Raw genomic sequence first — 15,006 nt, forward strand, 5'->3', positions numbered from 1 at the left:
GGATTTCCTCCCGGCTGTAATCTTCTCCCTCCCTTGCCTTTTAGGAACATTATGGTTCTCTGAAAGGCCTTACCCTCAGCTGGATTGGGGATGGGAACAACATCCTGCACTCCATCATGATGAGTGCAGCAAAAGTCGGAATGCACCTTCAGGTGGCTACTCCAAAGGTAGGGAAACTTTCTGCCTTGAAACTAACCCCCTCTTAAATCATCCCCACATGCAATTACCCAGTGAAAACAAATCTCTCTTCCATTCAAGGAGAGCACAGGTGAAGCCAAAAAATTTAGGTTATGATACAAGCCCTACTATTATAGCTGTCTGGCCTATTCAGTGCCCAATTTCCCACCTCTACAATAAGAGATAGTCTTGGCTGATGCCTTCATCCTGTGAGTCTGTGTTAAAAGTATGTCTAAATTATCCCTTTGAATGCCCTGAAACCAGCCATTATGATGACTGGCATCCTTGTGCATTGCTACCACCAAGGTTGAAGAAAGCAATGAAATCCAGACAGCATAGAATTCCCAAAGCATGGGGAAGATGCTGTCATTTTTCTAAGATTGCAATTTGGTAGAAAAATAATCTAATGTGAAGGTCACAGTGATGGCATCTACACCAGCTTAGTGTTTCAAAACTCAACTCCAGGGGCTCTTCAGCTTTTCAACCTGAGTCCCACATGGCTGTGAAGATGACCCTGCATATTTCCTACCCTGCTGCTAATCTCTCACAGAATGTACGAGAAGCATGACTTCTTTCATAGGTCCACAGCAACTCTTTTGATACACAAGAAACTGGTAATAGCTGTTGCCTCTGAGAAGGGGAACTGGGGTGTTCAAGGAGAGAGGTAGGAGGGAGACTTTATTTTCATGATATATGCTTTTGTGTGGTTTGAATTTCTTAAGACGTAAATGTTTTACCTACATAATAACATAAATACATAAATAAATACATCAAAATAGAAAAGTGCAGATCCCCTGAGGAGAAGCCCTAAGTTAAGATACCCCCAGGCTCATACAAAATAAATAGGCCTTTTAGAGGATAAAAATCAACCCTACAAGAGACTCATATACTAACCAGTCCTGAAGGATACCCACAGAATCTTTTAAATACCCCATCTCTACTGAATTATTTTCCCCTTTATGTTTCTCATTGGCTACTATATCCTATCAGGAGTCTTTTGAAGAGAAAACTCCCCTAAATAGAAACTGTTTCAGAAGCAAAGTAAAAGATAGTACTGACCCTCTCATTAAGAGACAGCTATTCACAATTATTGTGCACCAGTGTGTTTCTGACCAAGCGTGTGTTTAATGTATCTCAACAGTCACTGCTTTGGTTCACTCTGATATACTTAGGCATCCAGAGGTGAGTACGTGAGGCCTACAACTTCCTCCCTGCTTCTACTTCTTGAGTTTGAGATGTTTATTTGCCAATCACTGGGAACGTGAATTACACAATGTGTCTTCATAGATGAATTTCTCCAATAGGAAATACCACATCCTTGAGACTCTCATGCACTCTTCACTCCCGATCCCACCAGTGTCTTGGGACAGGTTCCCCACGAAGAGACCCCTCGAGGAGGATTCGAGTACAAGTGATTTATCAAGGAAGTACTCCAAAAGGAGACCTGTAGAGGAATAGGGGGAGCAGGAAAGAGAAAGGGAAGAATCCAAGCAAGAGTGCCATTTACAGGGGCCAGCCCATCCAGGCTTGCCCGGGACTGAGGGATTGCCCGGGACACGGGGCTATCAGTGGTAAAACTGGGAGAGTCCCAGGCAAACCAGGATGACTTTGTCACCATAGTGCCAAGTCAGGCACAGTCCCATGGAAGGGAGCTTCAGCCTGATCCCACAGGCAAGCTCTGGAGTGTAAGTTATGCCCCAGAGTTGTCCCAACCTGAGGCAAGGAAGGTTGGCTTTCATCCTTTGAACCAGTTATTGATCAAGGACAGAAAGGGAAGGGGGTGGTGGCCCCCCTGGCACTTTTGGCAGGGAAAGCAGCAGGGGAGCCAGAGGGGAGTCTTCTGAAGAAGAGCTGCGAGTGCTAGGTGTTGAAAGCACACTGAAATGGGGAGAGGGAGCCAAAGCTGTAGAAGGAGATCCTCTGATGGCATCTGGGTAGAGCAGCAGCATTGTCTGCTGCATCCTGCCAAAACCAAACCAACCAAAATGCTTTTCCCTAGTGTTCTCACTGAACCAGTTTGAGTCAATGCACCTTGCTGCCTGAGTTTGCGACAGCTGCCATAACAAATTACCACCAAGTGGGTGGCTTAAAACAACAGAAAGTTATAGTTTCACGGTTCCGAAGACTGGCAGGCCAAAATCAAGGTGTTGGCAGGGCCACACTCCCTCTGAGGGTTCTAGGGGAGAATCCTTCCTTGTCTCTTCCCACTTCTGGTAGCTCCAGGTGTTCCTTGGCTCGTGGCTGCATCACTCCAATCTCCGCCTCCATCTTCTTCCCTTTATGTCTGTGTTCCTCAGTATGAACGTCCCTCTTCTTATGAGGACACCAGTCATATTAAATTTAGGCCCACTCTAATCCACTATGACCTTATCTTAACTAATTACATCTGCAAAGACTCTACTTCTAAATAAGGTCACAATCTGAAGTTCTGGTTGGGAAGGAATTTTTGGAGAGCACTAGTCTACCTAATACATTTGTCATAGAAGCAATGGCAGGCACAGGCAACAGCATGTATTGGAAGCCACCCTATTATGTAAATTTTGGGGACTCGGCAACGGCAAGATAATTCTTACAACGGATAATTCTCTTTCATTCAACATGGACTGAAATAAAGTGTGGGATCTGACATGTGCTTTAGGTGGTTCTTTTGCACTTTATGGAAAGAGTTAGCACACTCTCACTACAAATCTAGTTTGATGAAAGGCTCCATATTAATGCAAACAATTATCGCATTTAGTTTTTACAGATAAAACATACATTAACAATAATTGTTCCCTACTATAAGGTATTTTTGGTAAGGCTTTATTCTGTTGGAAAAATATATGATTTAAACATTTTATTGCACGTCAAAGATGTTTTGTTAATGTCAAAGGAAAAAATTCCAATATTACAGAGTAATTTCACTATTGTTCTTATGCAGAAACTCATTTAAATGATAAAGAGTACTAAAACCTGGTTAAATCTTGGTGGGAGGAAGTTTTAAAAAGTCTTCTGGAAAGTCTGATAGTGCAGAAGTTTTCCATAAATTTATAAGTAGACCCATTTCCTTTAAAGATAAAGCTCGGAGATTTATTGTAAATTTAAAAAGCACTGAAAAGTTTCCAAGGCCATAATTAATCTATTTCCCCATTCTTTACCCAAGAAACACTTACATGTTCAAGAAAACATAATTTTGTTTTTGATTGTAAAATTGCCCCATAAACTACTGATGGTAATAATTTTAACATTGTTCTAAGTGAATATTTAGACTGAACTGGGTTTGTTAATCACCTTATTGTCTGGTTTGAAGATTTACGTAAAAGCCAATGAGTGATTTAGTATGGAAAGCTGAGCTGTGAGTGAAAAATTCCTCTTTGTATGCTCAGTCATGGCCCAGTGCATGCAAGGTCGGATGATTTTCTAATTTCCCAACCTCTCGCTTGGTTCTCTAAGTATGTATTGATTCCTTCTCTAGGAATGATTATACCTGGCGAGTATAAAGCCTGCTCTCCAAAGGGAAGGTTACATTTTCCGAGCAGGAAGCACAGTGGGTAATAGCCAAGTCTCTTCATTTATGTTTACCGGGATGAATAGTCACAACATTAGTTACTAAATTATCAAGCCTTTATTAACCACCTTCCCCAAGTCCCAATAAACAAAGCTCCAGAATTTATGGCTATTTGAGGGTGGTAATTGTGCTAAAATGTCTGCAGCCATCATCATCAACATCTGAGGAGTTTCTTTCCTTAAGAATTGTGTAATGAGAAAAGGACCCATGGTAGATAATCATGTGCAAATAAACAATATTAAATGAATAACCCTGAACATGTCTGTTGTGGGTTGAGTTTACTGGGAAGCCGACTCTGAGACAGAGCTTAGCATGCGGGATGTTTATTAAGGCATGCCCTTGAGATCAACACCTGTGGAAGGGAGAAGACGGAAGCAGGAGAGAGCAGAGGGGCAGAGGGAGAAGCCAAGCTGTGACGTAGGCCCAACAACTGCCTTGGCTGACCTTCTAGAGTTCTAGATCTGAGAGGGCCATTCAGATCTGTCCAGAGTTGAGAGGAGGGAGTCAGGTTTTCATACCCTCCTGTGAATCAGTCATTAAATGTAGGTCACTATGGAAGGGTCCGTGACCTTCCGTGAGTCAGCTCTCTGCAGCTGAGGCAGTGCCCGAAGAGGGCTGACAGCCGAAAGCCATCTTCCAGGAGCACGCCCAGCAGCTGGGGAATAAGTCCTTTGTTCATGAAGGGGGATCTGAGTGGCACATCACAGTGTCCACCACAATGCCCTGCTGAGAATTTATAAAAACCAACTCATAATAAACGCTAAGAATTCAGGACAATGAGAAGGATGGAGGAAGGTGAGAATAATTATGGCGTTTGGACTGACAAGACTTCCATATGGAGGGTCTGGAGGCGAGGCTGGGCTAGAGTTTTGACAAAGGAGGAGCTGACATGTTCCAATGAAGACGCCCAGGAGGGGACAGAGGGGGAGGTGTTCAAGAGTGAAAGGCTGTGATGGCAGAAAAGGGCAAGACATGTACAGGGCTGATAATAAGATTGGCTTTCCTGCAGCAAGATGTTGAGAAGAATTAAAAGAGACAGAAGCAGGGGCTGTCGGCGGGGAGCCTTGATGCTCTTAATTAGCTTCGACTCAAGAAACAAGTAGTAAACATTGAAGGCTTCAGAGAAAACAATTCTTGCTGCTGGGTACAGAACAGATTGGAGGGTGAGGATGGAGGCAGAGGGACTACCTGGGGTCTGGAATAGCTTGGCCAGCTTTAGCTGTTCTCATAACGTCTCCTCACCTAGAGTTGAGACTAGGGGGAGCAAGCAAGGCGACTGTGGTGCAAAATTTGTGCTTGCACGACTCTGACAGTGAGCGTCAGCTTAGGTTTTGTGCCCTAGGCACCTCGCTTGCCTCACTCAAGTCCCGACCCTGCCCTCCCCAAAGCATCCCAAACAAATATATTTTAGCAAAAACAGTGTCCTTGCTGTGTAAATGCCATTTCAAAGCAAGCGCCCTGCACTCAGAACACTTGCTGGTGTGTGCAAAAGAATAAGATGTGTGCATGTGAACTGGTAGTAATTAGCTGGGGTGGTCAAGGAAGGTTTTTCTGAGGAGGAAACATTTAAGCCGAGACCTGAAAGTGTTATTCATATAGAGTGGCTGGGGAAAAGCGTTTCAGACACAAAAGCATTACAAAAAAAAAGCTCGTGAAAAAACTCGGAGACAAAAATGCATTAGGTTATAGAATTATGTATGTAGTCCTCTTAAGCTCTTAGAGAAACAAGAAGAGGTGCCAGCAACAGCTAGAAAGCACCACATCCTGTTTGTCTTTATGGCTAGAGATCAAAGATAATAAAAGAATAATGGGGCAATTGATTACCTTCTTAAATTCCAAAACACACTATTAAGGTTTGAAATTCTAACTGTAAATATTATATTCTGCTGAGTATGGTTGGACTACAACTTAAAGCAAAAAAGGGAAGGAGAGCAGGAATATTGTTGAAAGGAAAATAATACATATATAAGAAAGCATATATAATAAAATTTACCTAAATAACAGTTAAATTCTTCCCCCTCCAGGGTTATGAGCCGGATCCCAATATAACCAAGCTGGCAGAGCAGTATGCCAAGGAGGTATGCTCTTTGTATGTAAAGAGATAATTGCCTTTCTCTGTCCCATGAAGCTGTTTAACCTGCGTGCTTGTATATGCCAGAACAATACCCAGCTGTCGCTGACGAATGATCCACTGGAAGCGGCTCGTGGAGGCAATGTGTTAATTACAGACACTTGGATAAGCATGGGACAAGAAGAGGAGAAGAAAAAGCGGCTCCAGGCTTTCCAAGGTTACCAGGTTACGATGAAGGTACCAATTGATGCCTCTCTGAAGGTTCATTAATTCCATTTAGAAAGGCCAGAACCATCTAATCACTCATTCACTTTGGGGAGAGCAGACTGTCCTTTCATTCCCTATAAAGGACTCGCTGACTATCCCCCAGGGATTTCTCTCCTCCTGAAGATTAGCTGCGTCCTTTGGAAAGACACTTTTGTCCTGGATGAAGGAATTTGAAACCCAGGCAGAAGAGAGAAGCAAGCTTTTCGCTCTCACAGCAATGGAGGCATTGGAATGCTTTCCTCTTTGTGTGTGTAGGACTTTAGGTTACTTCTATTGCATGCAATTTGTTCTGATTTCTCCTCTAAGAAAAGCCCCATAATTACATTCCTTAGCTAGTCTTTGCCTCTGTCTTCTAAGTACTCTCAAATCCAGTTTGGTTTTGCTAACTGCCTCCAGGGCGTTCCCAGGGGAGTGCCATCTAATCTGATGCCGTTAATTAAAATCTGAAGCGGTGCTTCTCAATCTTGAGCAGGTCTTAGAATTGCCTGGAGGAGTTATTAACACACAGCTGGCAGGACCCCGGACCCCCAGGGATTCTGAATCAGTAGGTGAGGGGTGAGACCCAACAATTTGCATACTACCAAGTTCCCGAGTGACACAATGCTGCTGCTCCCGGGTCACACTTTGAGGACCACCGTTCTGGAGGAATACCCTAAAAGTCAGGTGTACATTGGGATTTCATCAGCAGAGCAACTAATCTGTGTTGGTGGAGAAAGGAATTAAGTGATTGCAATAGATATTTTATTGATAAGGTATTATATAAATACAAGCTCCTTATTCGTACGTGTCAATAGAATGAAGTTTGAAAAGGGAAAAGTAAAAATGTCTTCACCCCATCCCCTTAACGATGATTATTCCCAGGGGTAGCCGCTGTTTAACAATTTGATGTGTCTCTTTGCAGACCTTTTCTGTGTATTTACATATGCCTGCACATATACACAACTACTGATTTATCATAAATGGTATATTCGACATATTATTCTGATTTACTTTTTTCACTTTACAAATCTTAGATTTTCTTGTCCATTCACTTAGATATTTTTCATTCTTTTAATGGCTGCATAGAATTCCAAAGTATGAGTGGACCATAATATAGTTAAAATGTTTCCTGTTCATAAATTAGGCTATTTCCAACTATCTCAATTACAAACAATGCTGCAATGAACACCCTTATAATACATATTTCTTTGTGCAAGTATTACTGGAGAATAGATCACAAGAAGAATTATTTCTGGGTGAAATGGTATATACTTTTTAAAATATGGGAAATGCTGCTAAAGTGCCCATCCGAAAAGGATTGACAATTCATACTCCCTCCACACTCTCTCCATTCTTAGTTGCTATTTACATTTTGAATTTTTAAAAATCTGTATCTTGTGCTTTTTAAAATTTACATTTCCCTGATTACTAATGAAATGAAATGTCTTTTCATGTTTATTGGCCATTTCCATGTCTTTTTCTACAAATCACTATCATAACCTTTGCCCATTTTCTATTTTTTGCCCTTTTATTATTGGTTATAGGAGTTATTTATTTATTTTGGCTAATCCATTGTCATATATATGGCCAATATTTGCATGGAGAAATTTTCAATTCCCTGTGGCTTACCTCCTACTCACCTTGAACAACTTTAGACGTTTTTCTGGTGCTGGGGCTGTATGCTTGAAGAATGGTCACCTCACTGACGCATGACTGGTCCAAATGTTATTCCTTTCCTATGTCACTTTGCCAGTATTTTAGAAACTCAAAATGTTCTGAACGGAGAACTAGGGTGGGTGGTAAAACAAAATTTTAGTACAAAGGCAGTGATTTTGAGGTAAGAAATTATGAGGGAATGTAGTTTTGAATCTGTAAGTGAATGATGGAAATAGATGGACAAATGTAACTTTCAGGACTTACCTGCTGGAGAAAATTAAAACCATTAGCACATTTGCATTAAGAATGAAACATCTAGTGCGTAGTGCCCATAATCCTATTTAATGCACTCCTATCTCAGTGCTCTTTTTCAAAATGGTTTTAACTAGTGAAGAAGTATGCTTCAAGTGCTAAAAACCATAATTTGGAGATAAACTCAAAATATAACACAATCACATAAAAGCGACTTTTAAAGTATATTGAGGTACAATTGGTGACTTTTGCTGTCAGCCATATATTATGCTAGTAGAGTTCTTTACTGAAATGCCCACTATCCCACTAGACAGAGTACCAGAAAACTGAGTTAGTGGCTTAATTTAGAGTGATGATCTCTCAAATTAAAAAAATGACTAAAGTTTTGTAGGTTGAAAGTATCACATACATTTTCCCTGGGCGCCTTGACCTTAAATGCTCACTCTGCCCCTTTGTCTCTTCCTTTGCATGGATCTCTCACTCCAGGCCATATGTATATTTTTAAATATTGAAGAAGACAGATGTGATAGCCATATACAATAGTCAAAACACAGCCTTATCCCCATCTCTTCTTTAGACTGCTAAACTTGCTGCCTCTGACTGGACATTTTTACACTGCTTGCCCAGAAAGCCGGAAGAAGTGGACGATGAAGTATTTTATTCTCCACGGTCACTAGTATTCCCAGAGGCTGAAAACAGAAAGTGGACAATCATGGTAAGCAAGAAATGGGGAATGGAGGATAATAAGGAGTTCTCTGTGTGGCCTCAACTTGGTCATTCATGGCTTTTGGTAAGTAATAAGCAATCAAGATTACCCACCTGCATTACTTGCTCATATGACATCTATTTTCTCCCAGAAACTTCATACTAGATTATTATTGCTTATTAGCATTTATAATATATTTTTAATGGGGTAAAACTGATCTCCTTCCAAATATACCCATTTTAATAAAAATTCTTACTGCTCTCGGTCAGCCTGAGCACCAGCTGCCATTGCCTGCCGGCCATTTTAAGTTGTATAATTCTTATTTTGCAATCCCATTGCTAATGTTTATAGAAGCCCCTAATTTAGTGCCTGGCACAAAATGGGCATTTACAGAAATCTTATTTCCTTCCTACTCTCTTTCTTCCTTTCATGACTTGCCTAGATAATTGTTTTGGTTCTCTACTTGACTTTGGCCATACAGACACCTTTGTTTTTAGGTGTAGAACATTTCCAGAATTGCAGCAAAACTAACCTTAAAGACTGTTGGTCCCTTTAATATAATGCCACTGGTTTCAGCTTTATCATTGCTATTTTAGGAAATATTAACCTCACGTCTCTGTTTTACAATATCTCAAACGTCACCTTCTCCTTTGGAAAACTGAATACTCAAGTACCCTAAGTTAGTACCACCATTTTTTAGCTTTTAGTGATTTAACTGATCTCAATTACTATACCAGCCAGGGTACTGGCAAACAATAGAATCCACTCTAGGTAGATAAATGGAAAGGAATTTATTAAAAGGTATTAAGCAGGTCCCAGAATCTCCGGGGAAAGAGGGTGCAGTGAATCATTCTTGGATCCCACATGTTCAGAAACAACACAGGCAGGAAGATTGCCCAACAACACTGTGGTTCTTTTGTAGCTGAAACACCAGTGACACAGCCACTCATAGCCTTGTACCTAGGGTTGTTGAAACTAAATGCCAGATACTCCATTATAGCTGCTCCAGCTGAACTCGATACTGCCACCTGCATATGGACCAGAAGATCCAATCTCCCAGAGGATGGCTTCCACTGCATGTTGTTCACTTATGGCTCCAAATCTTGAGTAGGGGCAGCTGAGTGGCATGCCAGCATCCTAGCTGCAAAGGAGTCTGGGAAATGTAGTTTATAGTTTTCAGCCTCTGGAGTAGAGAAAAACAAGCTGGAAAGAACTATCTGCTAATTATTAATCTATAAGTGGGGATAGATAGTGTCATGGTGAGCATTAAAATAATACATGTAAAGCATTTAGTGTGGTATCTAATCACTGTAAATATTGTTATTATAATTATTGTCACCACCATCATCTTCACTGTTGGTCTAATACAGTGACCAGCAGAGGTTCGAGCTCCACTATGACTGCTTGGAAACCAATCATGACTCCCTTTGTAATGGAAAGTTGTATATCAGGCCTAAATTTGTCATACCTAATAAGAGGGATGATTTTTTTTTTTTACTGTACCTTTCAGCTTGCCACCTGAGGACACTCATTTTGGCCAAAATGGCAGTTGCCATGTCATTTAGACCAGTGCTCCTGAAGCTTTAATGTCCATTTGAATCACCTAGGGATCTTGTTAAAGTGCAGATTCAGATTCAGTAGGCCTGAGATGGGGCACAGGATTTGGCATTTCTAATAAGCACCCACGTCATGCAGATGCTGCTGTCCTGTGGACCACATTTTGAGAGCAAAGATCTAGATGACAAAAAAGAATATGTGAGCTCGCCAACCATATACCTCAGGAAAAGCCACAGCAAAAACTTTTCCTTGAGCTCTATTCTTTATCAGAAGACGGTTGAAGTTACAAAGACAAATCAACCTAAATCTGTTACAATAGGCCCTTTGTAGAAACTCAGGAGGGAAAAGCTAAAAGAACGCTTTCTAAAATATTATTTATGGAGATGTTCTGCATTTATGAATTTTTAAAGAGTTTTTTAGACAATATCTTAAATTGAATTTACTTTAAAACATTAAATACATAATGTATTCACATGGTTGAAATGTTTACAATGATAAATATATATATATATATATATATACATGCATACACTCAGTGAAATCTTATGCCCATCCATTTTCCATTCATCTAAGTCCTACCATCATCTCTCTATCTTCCACCTTCCCCAGGTACTCACTGTTCTTAGGGGAAAATATATTTTAAAGAAAGCAAGAGATGTAGCCATGTTAAAATGAAGGTAAAGAGTCTAAAATAAAAAGAATACTCAGCTGGGAGTGAGGAGACTTGAATTCTAGAACTGTCCTTAATACTAGTCAGCTGTGTCATCTTGGATAAGCATTACCTCTCTAGGTCCCAGTTTGCTCACATGTAAAATAAGCAGATCAAGCTACATAGATGGCAAATGAGTTTTAATCTTAGGTCCTCAATCTCCTCAACAGGCTATTTGGAGTCCTATGTTCTGAAGGTTCTAAGCCTGCCTGTGGTCTTGGATAGAAAGAGTGGCATAATTGACTAGTAATACCCGACATGGATTCTGGAAGGGAGGTGGTGACACACATGCCACACTCTTTATGGCCCTGAGCTAGATGATTTGGTGGTCCCATTGAGTTAAGTTCATGTCACCCATCGTATACTGAGCATCTACTGTATGCCAGGCCCTCTGCCAGGCATTGGAGATGAAAAAAATGAGTATTGTGCAGTCCCCCCACGGCCTGTACAATTCATAGAAGCATAGCAGTTTCAAGTGGGATGAGACCCTAGAGATTGTCCAGTCTAAATTCCTATTTTACAGGCAAATAAATTCTTCTTAACAGCTTATTTAGAATGGCATTTAGGTTCGGCACCGCTGTGATAAATTTTTCTGGGATGTCCTCATGGCACAATGCTTGTTTTCAGGCGCATGTGGCTATTTCAATGTAAACTTAAACTAATTAAAATATAAGAACATTTAAGACTCAATTCCTCAGACATACTAAGCACATTTTAAGTGCTCAGTTGCCACATATGGCTGGTAGCTACACTATTTGCATTTGACATCACATACATAGATTATTTCCATCATTGCAGAAAGCTCTATTGGACAGTGCCACTGTCTAGGGAATGATTTCCACACACACAATTTAATTTAAAATTAGGATGGAAGAAGGCTAAAAAGGAAAAAATCTATCCTCAAGTTCTGAGATGCCTGTAATGACTGATGGATGTAAGGTATATAACTAAATAAGATGAAGGGCTTGTTCTAAAAGTATTTAACATTTTAAAGCAAAAGCATATTCTTTTAGCTCTCAGAGTAGCTTTTTAAGGCTTCTATGCTTGGTGATTTCCAGGAATGCTGTTCAGAACACTCTAGTAATCACATCACTCTCTCCATAGTGCACAGACCTTTGGATCCCTTGGTTTAAAAAAAAATATACCCTCTCCTCTCCACAAAGCTTGCTTTTGTATTTTTCAATAATCAGTAAGGCAGTAGGACTCAAAAAGTCAAGTGGGTTTCTGCTTCTGCCTACAAATTTTACAGTGGACTGAAAGTAACTGAAAGGGACCCTGAAAAAAGTACTGCTATCAGGATAACCTTTAGAGACACAACATAATTACAAATGCAATTCGCAGTATTTTACTGTCTCTTCTCTCCAAGTTAGGGGTGCCAGATAAGATCCAGGACACCCAGTTAAATTGGCATTTCGGATAAACAACAAGTAATTGTTTAGTTTAGGTATGTCTCATGCAATATTTAGGACATACTTAGAGTTAAAAAAATTGTTGTTGATCTGAAATGCCAATTTAACTGTCTGTCTGTCTGTATTTATTTATTTAACTAAATCTGGCAACTTCACACCACGCTGATTTTTTGAGATTTTTACATTTGAAAATAAATTTGACACATGCAATGACCATTAAAATCAAAACCAAACCTGAGATGTGGTCTCAGGAACCCATAAAAAGCTTAAAATATTTTACCTGGAAGATGTTCTCATCCCAGAGTTTGGCCTTTCTAGTTTCTTCTTGTCATTCAGATCTCAACTTAAATGTCATTCCGTTCGAAAGGTCTTCCCTGGCCACTCACTCTTAAGTAGTTCCCCAGCTTCCTTTATCCCATATTTTATTTTTCTAAGGACATTTATCACTACTTGATATTTTCTTTTTTGTCTGTTGCCTGTTTCCCTCACTATAATTAAAAACTCCTTCATAAGAGCATTGATCTCGTCTATAATGTTCTTCGCTTTAAGTGGAATGGTGCCTGACAAATACTCTAAATATGTGCTCGATGCATTTTTGTAGCCTGAAGGCAATATAGGGTATTGGTTGTAGAAAATAGGCTTTGGAAATAAGATTAAAATTCTGGCTCTCTCTGTGATCTTGGGCAAGTACTGTAACTTCTCTAAACCCAATTTATTCGTATGAAAATGGGGATGAAAATAGAAACAACTTCATAAGGTTGGGAGGATTAAATAAGGTGAGAGTCATCAGAGCATAGCGGTCAAGGTCTAGGACAGGCAGGTGCAGAGGCGCCCCTTCCTAGCAGCACTCAGGGAAATCCCTCTGCCTCAGTTTCCTCATCTGTATTTTACAGCTCTTGCCACCTCACACAGTAGGAAAGGATAGCAAACACTATTATGCACATAAGGCGTTGAGCACAGGGCCCAGCACATGGTAAACATTCAATGAATACATTCAATGAACACTTTTGAAATGTAAGCCTGGCACTTCTACAGGCAAGGAACGCGTGTACTTCACAGTCGAAAGGAAGGAGCAAGCACCTGAAAGGCAGCAAAACTACCTCTCGAATGGAGTCGGAGGAACCTGGGTCCAAACTCACTTTTGTACTATCTGTTGTTTCCAGGATTGATTTCTTCATTTATAAATGATAACAACAGAAGCTACCTTAGAAGGTTCTTGCATTAAATGACATAATACATAAACATTTCTCTCTAGCTCACCACGCTACCTATCCCAGTGCCTGGCAAATATTTCTTAACTGACTAACACATGATAAGGCACTTAGTCTGGTACATAGTAAGCACTCAATAAACATTTATCGTCATTGTTTGTGATATAATTACTATTGTCATGTTGTGGAAGTTGGGAAGAGTAAAAGTGAAAATTACCATTTGAGGCTGACAGCCTAATGGGAAGTTGTACTCTAGGTTATAAATATTCTTTCACGACGACCCAGATTCAAATAGACATTATTCATTAGCCCAAATAATTTACTTTCATTACTCTACATCTGATTTATTCTAAACTTCTCTAGGTTACAAGTGACTAAACCACAGTATAAACATGAGGACGGGAGGGATTATATTTCTCTAAAACCAGCCAATACCTAGGTTTCACTCATGACTGGAAAATCCAATCATGGCTACCACCGTGGTGTCTCATTTCAACTCTCTCGCCCACTAGTCCTGGAACATGGCCCAAGTAAGCAAGATGTTTGTGTATGTTTTGGGGTCAGCCTGATTCCTCCTGACCTTCCTTTATCCAAATAAAAATAAATATTAGTTTGGAACTGTCCCCTTATCATTTCCTTGGGAAAACACATTTTAACCATAGGCCTTCAAAGCTGCAGCCCAGTTCCCCTTCCTTAGGTCCCTAAGCAGACTCTTGCTAATGTCCACTTCTTTCTTTCTTTCTCTCTCTTTGTTGTGTCATCCTAGGCTATCATGGTGTCCCTGCTGACAGATTACTCACCTCAGCTCCAGAAGCCAAAGTTTTGATGCTGCGATGCTTGTCGAGAAGCGATGTTCTTCAGTAACAGAATGAGTCAGTTTGTTGGGGAAGGAGAAGAAAATCTAAGAAATGAACACATCCTAATACATGGTATAGGTGAACAATATGATATTACTTTGCCATCGTGAAACCTTCCTGAAGCCCTTAATTTAAGTGCTGATGCACTGTAATTCATGGCTTGACTTGGTTTAAACTCTCTAATTCATAATTCTGAGTTACATTTGGGTATCATATTAATAATCATATACATTTGCTTCAACTAAACATAAAATACTGTGTTCATAATGCATAATGTCTAAGCCATTAAATGTAATCTATGCTTATTACCTTAATAAATTATCACCCATGCTAATTTATAAGTAAACATTTACCAGGCAGTCAGCTGCTGGTAGATCTGCGGGCTGTGTTCATATCCCCCAGGACCAACAAGGAAGCCAAATGATCCATCTTGCTGATGTAGTACAATTTTCAGGCAAATGAGGTAGACAGACATTCACCTATGGAGGCAAGTGATGAAATTCTTAGACAATAGCTCTAACTGCGCCCAAACTCTAGAGTTTTTCCAGTCACTTGTGGGAAGAAGGGTCCTTCAAAAGCACACATCTCTTCTCTGTGATGAATACTTA

The 15,006-nt window shown here is 40.2% G+C and overlaps 1 protein-coding gene across 3 annotated transcripts in view; it reads left to right on the plus strand.

The window, feature by feature from the left end:
• The window catches only part of OTC (ornithine transcarbamylase), an 82,978-nt gene extending 68,246 nt beyond the window's left edge, over nucleotides 1-14,732 (plus strand). For all 3 annotated transcript variants that reach the window (XM_023633821.2, XM_023633820.2, XM_001488750.7), the window contains 5 exons: nucleotides 45-167; nucleotides 5,749-5,802; nucleotides 5,883-6,032; nucleotides 8,527-8,664; nucleotides 14,308-14,732. In XM_023633821.2, the coding sequence (XP_023489589.1) occupies nucleotides 45-167; nucleotides 5,749-5,802; nucleotides 5,883-6,032; nucleotides 8,527-8,664; nucleotides 14,308-14,367 (525 nt within the window). In that variant the 3' untranslated portion in view covers nucleotides 14,368-14,732. The remainder of the gene's footprint in view (nucleotides 1-44; nucleotides 168-5,748; nucleotides 5,803-5,882; nucleotides 6,033-8,526; nucleotides 8,665-14,307) is intronic.
• The last annotated feature ends 274 nt before the right edge of the window (nucleotides 14,733-15,006 follow it).

This window comes from Equus caballus, chromosome X (genome assembly GCF_041296265.1).
Source record: "Equus caballus isolate H_3958 breed thoroughbred chromosome X, TB-T2T, whole genome shotgun sequence".
Lineage (NCBI taxonomy): Eukaryota > Metazoa > Chordata > Mammalia > Perissodactyla > Equidae > Equus > Equus caballus.